The sequence below is a fragment of the Chroicocephalus ridibundus genome, chromosome 8, assembly GCF_963924245.1.
Source record: "Chroicocephalus ridibundus chromosome 8, bChrRid1.1, whole genome shotgun sequence".
NCBI classification, from domain to species: Eukaryota; Metazoa; Chordata; class Aves; order Charadriiformes; family Laridae; genus Chroicocephalus; species Chroicocephalus ridibundus.
In genome coordinates this window covers 33,276,283-33,288,104 of record NC_086291.1, presented here as the reverse complement: position 1 = coordinate 33,288,104, position 11,822 = coordinate 33,276,283, and the positions used below count along the sequence as shown (strand labels likewise).

Genomic DNA, 11,822 nt, shown 5'->3' with positions numbered 1-11,822 from the left:
CAACAGTGCAACCTCTTGGCCTCTGCGACAGGCCGTTTATGGGGAATAGAAGGGCCTCAAAGGTTTTCCAAAGCATGGGAGTCACAGAGCTCCTCTCCATAACCATTCCTGTAACGTCAGTGCTATGTAGTTCCTGCTGGCTTTGCACTTCTACAGAGTCCTTATTTGCCCCTACGGCACACGGTGACTCAGGAGATGAGCTGCAGCGACACAGCCAGCAGGAAAATCAAGGGCACAATTAAGGAAATCCTTCCTTTTCCTCCATCCTGACGGACCTACACCCATTTTGCAGCCCACCCCCTGAAATAACATCTCCGAGCATCCGCACCCTGGCTACCAGTCACAAATAAACATGAGCTAAAATGCAGCAGCAAAATTGCCTGCCAAAGTCAAAATAATTTTTAAAGTAGCTATGAATAGTAGGATGGCTTTTTTTCTTCATGTTCCCTCCTTATTATATTTCCAAATGGGAATGTCCCAGGGTTTATATGCTTGGCCACGCCGATGTGACTTGCAGGCTTGGAACACAGCCCTGGAAAATAGCCTGCAGAAAGACGCGATTTAAAGAGCGACAGGTGATGCGATCCGTGCAGGAGCGAGCATCCGCCACGTTTCGCTTTGCGGTGGAGAGTATTTTTAATCTGGACTTGCTAGCCTTTAAGGCCGCTGCTCAATCCTCAGCATCACAAAAAGAAAAACCAACCCAAGCCAGAACATCTGCCAGCAGGAGTGGGCTGGGAAGAAGAGGTGAGGGCAGGGAGGCACCTCACCGAGCAGGGCACTGTGTCCCAGCCCCTGGGCATGGAGAGCGGAGCACATCCACTGAAGGCATCCCAAATCAGTCAAAACTGGTCAAGCAAGGAGCCAGGTTGGGGAGCTGAGCTTAAATGCCTTTCCCGAGGGGGTGGAGGTGGTTCCTCAGTCCCAGCTGTTTCTCATCCCCTGCTCTTCCCCGCAAGATGAGCCCAGGTTGCAGCTGCACCATGTCAGAGCTGCCCTCCGGCACCCGCTGCCCAACCCCGCAGAGCTGCCCTCGGCGCCCTGGCCGTGTCAGAAAGCATGAATATTATCATTAATTCGTTATCACATCCCAAGGCGCCCTGAGGGTAAGAATCCCCGCGTGCAGCCGGACCGGACAGGCAACCTTGGCCTTTAACTGCATACGCAGGGAGAGGGACGTGAGAGGTATGGAAACACATCATACACGATTTCTGGCGCTTTTTTTGGGCCAAGGCCTTGAAGAGAAAGCCGCAGAGCGGGAAGCAGCGGGATACAGCTGCTCCCTGCCCCGCCGCCTGGCACAGGGGCTGGCAGAGCGCCGCGAAATGCTGCGTAAGGCGTTTGCAATATTTGAAACGGCTCGGTGCACCCCCTTTGCCGGTGAGCTTCCTTCGAAAAACCTGTTTAAACAACACTTTATGGCATTTCTTTGCAGACTGCCTTTTTAAAAAAAAAGTCCTGGCTGTACATACATGCACCTACGGGTTTGCCTGCATTTGTGTGATGTTCTGCACGTGTATTCATTGCAGAGCACACAACAGAGTCATAGAATCACAGAATGGTTTGGGTTGGAAGGGACCTTAAAGATCACCCAGTTCCAACCCCCTGCCCTGGGCAGGGACACCTCCCACCAGACCAGGCTGCTCAAAGCCCCATCCAGCCTGGCCTTGAACACCTCCAGGGATGGGGCAGCCACAGCTTCTCTGGGCAACCTGTTCCAGTGCCTCACCACCCTCACAGGAAAGAATTTCTTCCTAATATCTAATTTAAATCTCCCCTCCTTCAGTTTGAAACCGTTACCCCTCGTCCTGTATTTACACTCCCTGATAAACCACACACCTATGTATGCACATCCACCTGCCCAAATACGTGTCTTCTTGGGGCCCCTCACGCACGTACATCTGTGCTCTAAGGCTGCTCCAAAGGCCGCTTGGTCCTTCTGGAGCTGGGACCCCCGGCCGCAGGAGGGGAGGGGAGGGCTGAGTGACGATGCCACCCCACCGAGCCACTGCTGGGAACACGCCGGGTCCCAGGGTGGAGGGAAACGTGTGGTTTTTTTCCACCAAATACATCCACCACTACCCCACCCCCCCCCCAACCCGGCTCATGGAAACCTGGCCCTGGAGCAAGTATGTGTCACACCCCGGGGGGGCGGGGGGGGTGACCAGCGCCAGCCCCCACGTTTGCTCCCCCGAGCTCAAACCTCCCCTGCTTCCAAATTCGCAGCCTCCACCCTGGGAAACTTTGGTGGTTTATTGGAAGCAACCGCAGCCGGCCGTGCCCAAAGGCGGCCGCAGGAAGCTTTTGCTCCTCTTTCTCAATGTTATTTTTTGGGTTGGGGTTTTTGTTTTGTTGGGTTTTTTTTTTTTCAATGGTCCCAAGGCTTTAAAGGTTTTTGTTATATCACCACTGGGTTTTGCCAGCAGTCGCAGAGGACGCGCTGGACACAAGCACGGTTTTATTGACTGAGTTTTTCTCTTTGGGAAGTGTCTCGGACTTGTAGAGGTGAAACTACACCGCAAATGGGATACTCCGGTATCAGCTGGGAAGTCTGAGCGCTATCGCCGGGGCCGAGACTCGGCCTGCGCCACCCCTTCCCATGCATGGGGCATCAAGAATGGACACAGCCCCCAATTTCCTTCTTCCTTAGCGCAGAAAGATTTTAATTTTAAGGTGGTTTTTTAAAATTTTTTTTAATTGGCCAATTTAAATATTTTTTTAATGGATAATCAGTTTTAAATTAACTTCAAGGCGTGCAAGAAAAAATTCTTTTTTTTTTTTTTCCCAGTTGGGAACTGCAGTTAAAAAAAAAAAAAAGAGAGAAATAATGATTTTGTTTCTATCTGCATCTAGGCTGTTTTGCTGCTCTTTTCATGCCAGGTAAATTAAATACTTCGTGGACAGCCTTCGCCTTGTTTCTTCCCTCTGACATGCGCTAAGAACAGGTCTACATGGCAACTGCCACCACTCCGAACCTTCTGTCCTGTAAGACAAGGCCACGCTCAACGGAAGAGTGAATAACAGATAGAGGGAAGTTCAAACTACCTTCCTTTGGTTAGGTGGATGAGGGCCCTGGGGAACAGGGATGGAGAAGAGAGGATGTATTTTACGATGAATGATGGTGCTTGGACTCTGCCTGGCTGTGTTAGAAGAGACATAAGGTGGTGTTATAGACGCAGTTGCTTCTAAAAGGCTTTTTTAATGGCAAAAGCTGGCTTGTGCTAATAGTAACGCCTCGGGACCTGAGTTACAGTCACCTGTGATGCCAGCTCCTCCGTGGCAGTCCACTCACTCTCTCCTCCACTGACGCAGGACGGCTAATTTTGGCTTCCAAAATATACAATAAATAGAAAGAAGACAACGTAAAAAACACATAAAAACAAGGGCTACCAAGATGATGAGGGGACTGGAACACCTCTCCTATGAAGAAAGGCTGAGGGATTTGGGTCTCTTCAGTCTGGAAAAAAGACGGCTGAGGGCGGATCTTATCCATGCTTATAAATACCAAAAGGGTGGGTGTCAGGAGGATGGGGCCAGGCTCTTCTCAGTGGTGCCCGGCAACAGGACAAGGGGTAACGGGCACAAACTTGAACATAGGAAGTTGCACCTGAACACGAGGAGGAACTTCTTTCCTTTGAGGGTGGCAGAGCCCTGGCACAGGCTGCCCAGAGAGGTGGTGGAGTCTCCGTCTCTGGAGACATTCCAAACCAGCCTGGACGCGTTCCTGTGCCACCTGCTCTGGGTGACCCTGCTCTGGCAGGGGCTTGGACTGGATGATCTCCAGAGGTCCCTTCCAACCCCGGCCAGTCTGTGATTCTGTTTTGTTTGGGTTTTATTTGGAGCATTGGCATCTCTGTGCCACACTTGGATGCTCCCCTCCCTGCATCGCTCAGGCCACAGGCAGCCCCTCCAGTGCTCCCGCGGTCCCTGGAGGTGCACACACACCCCCTCTGACCTCCCAAAACATCCCGAGGGACACAGGGGACTGCCCAGACCTCGGAGACAGCACGTGGTGCAACAGAGGTAGGATGTTTTTTAATATCCCTTCTAGAGCCAAACACTTCCCCCCTTGTAAATTAATTCAATCATCAGCTGAGTTAGCACGAAAAAGTCAAATATTATTTACAACAGCAACTCAAAAAGCAGTTTTTGCAGACAGCAGCCCTGACTTGAATCCTCCTGTGCTTGTAAGAGAACGGCGTCTTACTGATATTAAACAGGCATGGGGAACTGCAGTCCCGTAAATTGCTCAGAAAACGGCAAGCAATACAAACAGTACTGAACGCCCTGGCAATTAATATATAAAATATTTCTTGCCGTGAACAGTTTTCTTCGGTAAGCCAAATAATACTGTGAAGCTTTACTCTTCCCCTTCATTTTCTGTTCCTGATGTTGCAACTTTTAAAGCGACTGTAAATGCCCCTTGAGCCATCCAACACAGGCAGCTTTGTTTGGTACGCTTTGCGAGTCATCCAAAATTACAATGTAAAAATTAATTAAAAGCCCATAGTCAAAAAAAAACCCACCACGTTTTCATAGTATTTTCCTCTTTATATTTTATTTTATAATGACAATATTGTGTTAGTAACGAAAACGGACCATTGTGCGTCATTGACTTCAGTAACACAACGAAGGTGGTTCCAGTTGTAAAAATAAATAATAAATAAGAAAACAGCTAAAATCTCCCTGTAAACGCAGCCGGGACCCACTGAGGCTCGGAGGTAGAACCGAGACAGGCAAAGTGGAAGAAGACTCAGAGTAACATCCCCAAACTGGTTCTCGGTCCCTTGCTCTGCTCAAACAGCCGCGAAAAGCCCAAGCGAACCTGTGCTCCAGCCAGTGCTGGGGTGGGGGGAAAGATGGTTCCCTCGGCAAGGAGCGAGTACCAAGAGGATAAAGACCTCCAGGTTTGGCCTTTAGGGATAAATGGAGGTACGTGTGGCAGCCCCAGGATGCACCAGTAGGAAATGACGCTGGTGGCACGCTCCCGGTGGCCTGGCACTGGTGGGCTCCCCATCACCCACCCAGGCGGCTGCTGGCACCCGTGCTGCCAAAAGGGACCCACGCTTTTTCCAGGGTGGCTGCGGGATCCAGGAATCTCTGCTCAGGGGGGCTTTCTGAAGAGCTCACCCCACGGGTCTGAGCTGGTGAAATGTCCTGCCGCCCCCCACCCCCGACCCCGAGACGCTGAATCCACGGGGCACACGGCTGTTTCTCCTGGCTCCCCAGGTTTCTGCTGAGGTGCCGTGGCTGCAGACTGGTTTCACCGGCCGAGGGAACACCAAACCCAATTTTCAACTGGGGAAAAGCCCCAGGTTCCCTCTCCTGCATGTTTACAAAACCGGCTTTCAACAGGATCGCTCACCAAAGCGCCCATTTTACATCGCTATTCTCTGTCTAGGACAACGTGCAAGCCTACGTGCCGGGATGCTGTCCGCGGAGCTCAGTTTAAGGGGAGGAAGGAAACAGCACGGGCTGCAAAGCGTCCTCTTACTGCCATCAACAGTCCTCCGAGCTCACGGGAAACCGGCTGCCCTGCCGGACCGCGGCTCCGGCTGCTGCTATTCCCATACCTTGCTCCATGGTCATGTTACATCTCTCATCTGCTCATCTCTCTTCAGTTACTACACAGAAAAAGGTGGGAGGCATGCTAAGTGCTACGATACCTAAAATAATTTAATTTACAAGCTCCTTGGAGCAAGGGACGCGTGGATGCTTTGAGCAGTGCTCTTCCAATAAATATATATATATATATATAAAAAAAAATAATGATGAAATAAATAACAATAATAGTAATAAAAAGTTATGCAATCTAAAGGTCATGTAGCTTAAGCAAGGGATAAAAATGTCACTCCTCGGGGTACGCTGTACGGGAGGAAGGTGTAAAGCTTTGATGCAGAGCATGCATAGGAAACGGCAGAATAAGGATCTCAGGATGAGGAGAAGGCAGGCGCAGGGTCCGTCCGTGGCTGACAACGCCACGTAGCCTTTGGACTTTTCTTCTGGACGATCCCTCATAGGAAAAGCCCTGCAGGCAGGTCTGGGGCGGTTGCCCCCGGGCACTGCGGGAATCGCAGGCTCCTGTGCTGGCTCTGCGGGTCAGAGGCAGGGTCCCGAGAGCAGGCGAGAGCTCTCTGGTTGTGGATGCTCAGGGGAATCCAGTCTCTTTTTCCCGGGCTTGCAAATCCGATCTCTTTCTGTCCCTGTGGTGGTGCAGGTCTCTGGCCGTGCTGCAAGGGGAGGCATCGGGCACACAACTCGAGCCATTCCCACCCCTCCGCTCCTTCGGGGAGGGAGGACCTCTCTTCCCGGCAGCTTGGTGAGGAGCAGAAGCGCTTGAGGTCCTGAAGATCCTCCTAAAATGCCAGGACTTAGCTGAAACCCCGCCGTGCAGACCTCGGCCCTCACAAACCGTCTCTCAGCCTCTGCCTGGTCCCCCGGCTCGTCCCCCCGCGGCAGATTCGGGCTCGGGTCAGGTATGCGACCGCTTGCTGATGCCGCAGCTGGTGGCCTGCCTGGTCATGTCCTGGTAGGAGGCGGACTTCAGGAACCGGGGGTAGGAGTCCTTCTCCATCAGGGTGCGGGTCTTGGCCTGGGCTTCATTGAAGCAAGCAGAGGTGGCACCCGAGAGGTTCTTCCGGGTGATCTCCCTGGTTTCGTGGTCGATATTCACCTGCAAGGAAGCAGCATCCACAAACATTAACTCAGCATTAAATCCCCTCCCGTGGAGGGAGAAAAACTGTTTTCTTCATCTTCAGATCAGGGTGAAGATGCTCACAAGCCTTTAATGTGTCTTCATGTTGGTAGACTATGCAAGGTTAGAAACGAAAGCTCCCGGTTTCCCACATTTTCCCACTTTAATAAAACCCAGCAGGATATTTTATTCCTTTCCTGCCCTATTTCGATGCCACAGGACAGAGGCAGAAAATGCTCTCACCTCCCTGGGCGCCTCACTTTGGACAAACTCCTCGAAGATCCTGTTGGCCTTGGAGGCCAGCTTGGTTTTCGAGCGGGTCTTTTTGAAGTCCTCGCACGCCAGCCAGAAGTCAAGGTTCTCCTCGCTGAACTCCGTCTTCAGGAAGGTGTGGAAGGCCGTCACCCCACCTGGGGAGGGGAGAGAAAAGCAGTTAACAGGGCAGAAGAGGGGGGAGGAAGAGGAGGATGGCTGCCAGGCACGGCGCTGCCTGCAAGCATCGCCCTGGGAGCTCAGACCATGACATCGGCAGATTTCCTTTCCCTCCGGGCAAATTCCACCCTCTGAGACACTGCTAATTGGCCTCTAGACTCCAATAAAATCCTTTCCCACAGACAAGTAATCCTCTGGTTTTATTTATCTGACCTTTCTGTAATGAGGCTTCAGAGTATTTTTTTTACAGCTTTGGAAAAGAGCTAATTCCACCTAAGGAGAAATCCACTGAGGTATCAGCGCGCCCGCAGGAACCGAGCAGGGACATCTTTGTTTTTATGCCTCAGCTGAGATTTAGGGGGAACGAGATGCTGAGGAGTATGGGAGAGCGATTGCGGCAAGGATTGCAGAGCTGTGCTGAGGGGGATGTATTAAGTTACAAAGCCGGAGATGCTCATTAGCCATCACAGCACGTGAGGAAGGCTGGAAACAAAACAAAAAAAATATATGCTGGAAAACAAAAATACGCCTAGCCCCAAACTAGCACTATGGAAGGACTTTCTCTCACCGTGGAATAGCTTTTAAGGTAGTCTACTACTTATGCATCCAACTTTGGGGCTTCTACCGTCGTGTACCTGCTGTAAAGCCCAGCCCAAGGAAGGGATTACATGTGGGACTCAAAAAAATGTCCCCTTTGTGGGTCCGGAGGTACTGCCTGCGCGGGGGAGAGGGAGACAGCACCTCAGGGGAACACTGTGCATCGCCATACGGATAGCAAATACTGGAGGGGAAAATGGCTACATGTAACTCAGCAAAGCAGCTGAATTCCTTCTCCCCGTGGAAGAGCCATCCCTGAGGGCACAGGACAGACAGACAGAAGGCAGCAGCACAGGTTTTTTGAGCAGCAAAAGCCCGCGGGGAGACGGCTGCGCTGCTGTGCAAAGGAGGACAGAGAGCAGACACGCTGCCTCCTCCTGCCTGCGGAGAAAGGGACCATCGGGGCATGGCGTGACATCCTCCCTGAGGGACCGCCGCGCACGGGATGCCCACGACGACGCTCCTGTCCCAAGGCAGCGGCGAGGCACTGTGAGACAGTGCTTGTGCCCCCCGAAAAGCACCCAGCCGGAAGAAAGGGGTACAGCTTCACAAGCCAGGCTATGAGCCCAGGGCATCGGCTCTGTCAGGGCAAGAAAAGGGCTTCTTTCTAATTCCTAAACCACCTAATTTGAGGAGGAGACAAGATGTCCCCGCACGCTGGCTGCAGGCGTACAGTCACCCCCACGCTCCCTGGGAGCGGGTTTGTCCTATGCAATCTCACGAAGAGAAGAAAACGAGATCCTACTCACTTTTACTCTTCAGGAGCTGGTCGAAGGACTCCCTCCATTCCAGTACCTCTTGTGAGGAGTCTCTGGAAAAGACAAAAGGACGTAAGGCTCGCTGTCCCGCCGAGAATGCTTCTCCTGCCACTTGGCGAAGGATGGGAGCACTTCAGTCAAGCGGCCCCGTTAATGGGAGAGAGCACAAGAAGGGAGGCAGCGGCATTCGGAAGGAAACCAAAGCGAGACCCCAGTATCCATTACCTGTGGGCTCTCTTTCCTTTCTCCCTTTCTTTTACCTTCCCCGATGGCTCGCCAGACCTCAGCTCCATAGCGCAGGTTTGGCCAGGTACCTTCTCTAGAGGATACTCGGAGGAGCCCTTTTCTGCTGGTACAAGCCCAGCAGAGCCTCTTCTGCGAGAAGGTGCCTTGCCTTCGGCAGCAATATTTAGTATTTTGTTTTTAACGCCGCCTGCGTTCCCTGGGGGTTCCAGGCACTGGTCAGAGATACCAGGAATTGCGGGAGCCCTCTGAGTTTCTGGCCTATTGCTAAGGACCTGCTTTCTTGTGCCTAATGCCAGAGCATCAAGTTCCCCAGTCCGATTTTATAACTGGTGGAGCTGGGAAGCGATCCGCCTTCCCTGCCTGCTGGGGTGGGACTGTGGGGAGGGCGAGCTGCATTCCGTCCTCTCTGCTGCGCAGATGGGCAGGAGCATCCCCCAGGACAGCCTGGTCCACGGGGACCCGTCCCGGGGTGAACCTGGGACACGGCGCCGCTCAGCTTACCTCCGCCTGGAGCCCAGCTGCAGCTTGCCGGAGGTCCCGATCCTGTGTCCCAGCTCTGGTTTATGAAGCAGGATCCCTAGGCGGGTCTTCAGCTCCTTGGCTCTGGAAGGAAGGAAGGGGAGAGGTGGGACTGCTGGGCCACCGGATTGCTGCTGCCACCCCCCCAGCCTGGCAGGGGCTGCACCCCATGGACCCGGCATAGCTCGGAGGGGCAGCCCTCGCTCCTCAGTTTTAGCTGCTTCTTTACCTTCCGATGTACAAAACAAATGCTCCCCCGGTTGCCTTTTCCGCTCCCTGGCAACCATTCTCAGCAGCGCATTAAGCCCAGGGGACCATTTCCTCCCGCTCGCTTCCCAGGTAGCGCCGCGTGCATTTATAAAGCATGGCGAGATTTCTTCCTCTGGGGCAGGTAGCAGAGCAGCTGCTGAGTGCCCAGCTGGAGCCCCCACAGCCCCCACCCCTAGCTCCCTGGAGCTACCCTGGCTCCTTTTCCCGTCCCCCTCTCCCAGCAGTGCTACGCTGCTCTCAAAGCGCTGGAAAAACACAGCAATTTCTTTCTGCTCGGCAGAGCGGGAGCATCTCCCTCAGCTTGGCTGATGCTCCCCTGCTTTTTTTTGGGGGGGGGCCACCATGCCGTGGAGACGGCTGCGCTCCCCGGCGGCACCATCCACCTACCCCATGCCCTCGAGAGCCAGCGAGCCCGGAGGCAGCACGATGCTCCTGTGCCACAGCCCCGTCTCCGAGAGGCTGGGAGGTGGCTGCCCGTCACCGCAGCTCTGCGGCGGTGGCACGGAGGCACCTCCCTGCCGGGAGGTCTCTGCGGCAATACGGCAGGAGCCGCTGCTAAATCGGCTCCTCTCCCCTGGGTCCCCCCCAGGAAGCCGGTGGCCCCGCTGCTATTTGTGTGCTGCCGCTCATTCGGGCATCCCAAGGCGCTCATACAAAAATGAGTGTTTAAATGTCAAGCCGGCAGCGTGGGGCTTCGTAGCCATGTTCAGCAGGAGGAGCAATGTGTCACTTAACGTTTCGATCGTGTTAACAAAAACAGCCCTGCTGCTGCCAACCTGAAGCAAGTTCTGCGGAGACGGAGCCAGAGAAACAATCCCGGTGTGTTTGCAGCCCTATCCAGCCTCCTCTCCCTCTGCGTGTTTTACCTCTGTGCTCCCCTCCCGGGGGAGCAGAAGGGGTGCAAGCCCAAAACAAATGGCTCGGGCTGCGCGTTTCCACGCGAGTCTGCACCCCAATTTCTAGAGAAACATCCCGGCAGCGGCCGCTCGGGAAGTTAGGCGCGTCTTTTCCAGCTAACCCTCTGCATCCCAGAAGTGCGGCGTGGCAAAGCCCCCTTACCTTTCCAGGCAAGTGACGGGGAGCGCAGCCAAGCCCCGGCACATGCTGAGAACGGGGCACCCAGGCGCCCAGCAACTCATGGGGTCCCAGCGGTGGTGGCGGCAGGGACGGGGACGCGCAACAGGCAGCTGCGGCACCACCTGCGCCCAGGACCGTGTGCTGCCGGCTGGAAAAGCGGCAAAGAGCCGCGCTTTATATCGGGTGGGAGGCGGGAGAGCTGGGAGGGGGACCCGGCATCGCTCCAGCCTCCAGCCAACCAAAAGCTGCTCTGGCAGCGCCCGAGTGAAGATAACGGCTTAGGTAGGTTTCTTTTGTGCCGTTAAGGGGGGGGGGGGGGGGAGTGTGGGAGGCCCAGGCTTGTCCTTGAGCATCACAGTCATAACTGCTTCCTCGATAACAGGAAAAAACAGGCTCATTTCCACCGACGCGCGGAGCCTGCTGAGTAACGGCCGGCGGGTGGGTGCGCAGATGGGGACAGCGAGAGGGACAGCACAGAGGCCACAACGCACAGCAATTCGGCAGATCCGTCCTGCTGCCCCAGGGCTTCCAGTCCTCACCAGCATCTTTTCCCCAGCTGGTTTCAGCAGGGGATGCCAGTGCCCGGCAGCACCAGGCTGCTTTGCAGCATCCCAGGGGCAGATGCAAAGCCTGGGGGAAGGGTTTGTGTTCCCCAGGGCAACACAATACCCCCCCACCTTTTGCACTGCAGGTAGAGCAGAAGGGTGCGATGCTTTCACATCCCGCCACCAAATTACACCGCCAGCCCCCAGCCAGAATAAATAAGTACCGATGTCTGACCCCACGTGCTGGCAAAAGTCGCACTTCTTCATCAGAAATTCCCTGCTGGGTCTATGGTGGGAGAGGAGAAAGAGAGGGGGGTGCACATCAAAGAAAGTCTGAGCAAAGCATGGGAGAACACCTAATAAAGGTGGATCCTAACGAGAACCGAAGATGGAAAGAAGAGATTAAAAGCAGGGGAGAGGCTGGGAACTGGAGGGGAAGGACTGAACCAGCAAAACAGAAGGATGAAGAGAAAGAGCTAAACCAGCATCAGACGCTGCGCACCAGCAAACCCCAAGGTCTGGTGCAGCAAGCAGAGGGTCCATGACAGCCAACGCGTCCCCGTGCCGAGGTCGGGCTCACGCAGGCTCCCGGAGGGCTGCCCTCCCTGCAATTCCCCGCTCGTGGCTCTGGGAAGGAGCTCACCACTGTGGGGGCGGGGAATGACCCAAAACCCCCTGCCCACG

The 11,822-nt window shown here is 54.4% G+C and overlaps 1 protein-coding gene across 2 annotated transcripts; it reads right to left on the bottom strand.

Moving 5' to 3' along the window:
* Positions 1-4,549: 4,549 nt before the first annotated feature.
* RGS16 (regulator of G protein signaling 16) lies at positions 4,550-10,729 on the bottom strand. Of its 2 annotated transcripts, none has more exons than XM_063345007.1 (5): positions 10,576-10,729; positions 9,229-9,330; positions 8,473-8,534; positions 6,938-7,104; positions 4,550-6,673 (listed from the first exon to the last, which is right to left on the bottom strand). In XM_063345007.1, exons 1-5 carry the CDS (start codon positions 10,653-10,655, stop codon positions 6,473-6,475), a joined length of 612 nt encoding a protein of 203 aa, XP_063201077.1. In that variant the 5' UTR covers positions 10,656-10,729; the 3' UTR covers positions 4,550-6,472. The 2 variants fall into 2 exon arrangements, with proteins under 2 accessions (XP_063201077.1, XP_063201078.1); XM_063345008.1 differs by lacking the exon at positions 10,576-10,729 and adding an exon at positions 9,904-10,159.
* Positions 10,730-11,822: the final 1,093 nt, after the last annotated feature.

Excerpts from the sequence above, each read along its gene's own strand:
- RGS16 (XM_063345007.1), bottom strand. The coding sequence starts at position 10,655 with ATGAGTTGCTGGGCGCCTGGGTGCCCCGTTCTCAGCATGTGCCGGGGC. Across the intron at positions 8,535-9,228 it reads CAGCTGGGCTCCAGGCGGAG|AGACTCCTCACAAGAGGTAC; the intron begins GTAAGCTGAGCG and ends TGTCTTTTCCAG. Across the intron at positions 7,105-8,472 it reads CCAGCTCCTGAAGAGTAAAA|GTGGGGTGACGGCCTTCCAC; the intron begins GTGAGTAGGATC and ends TCCCCTCCCCAG.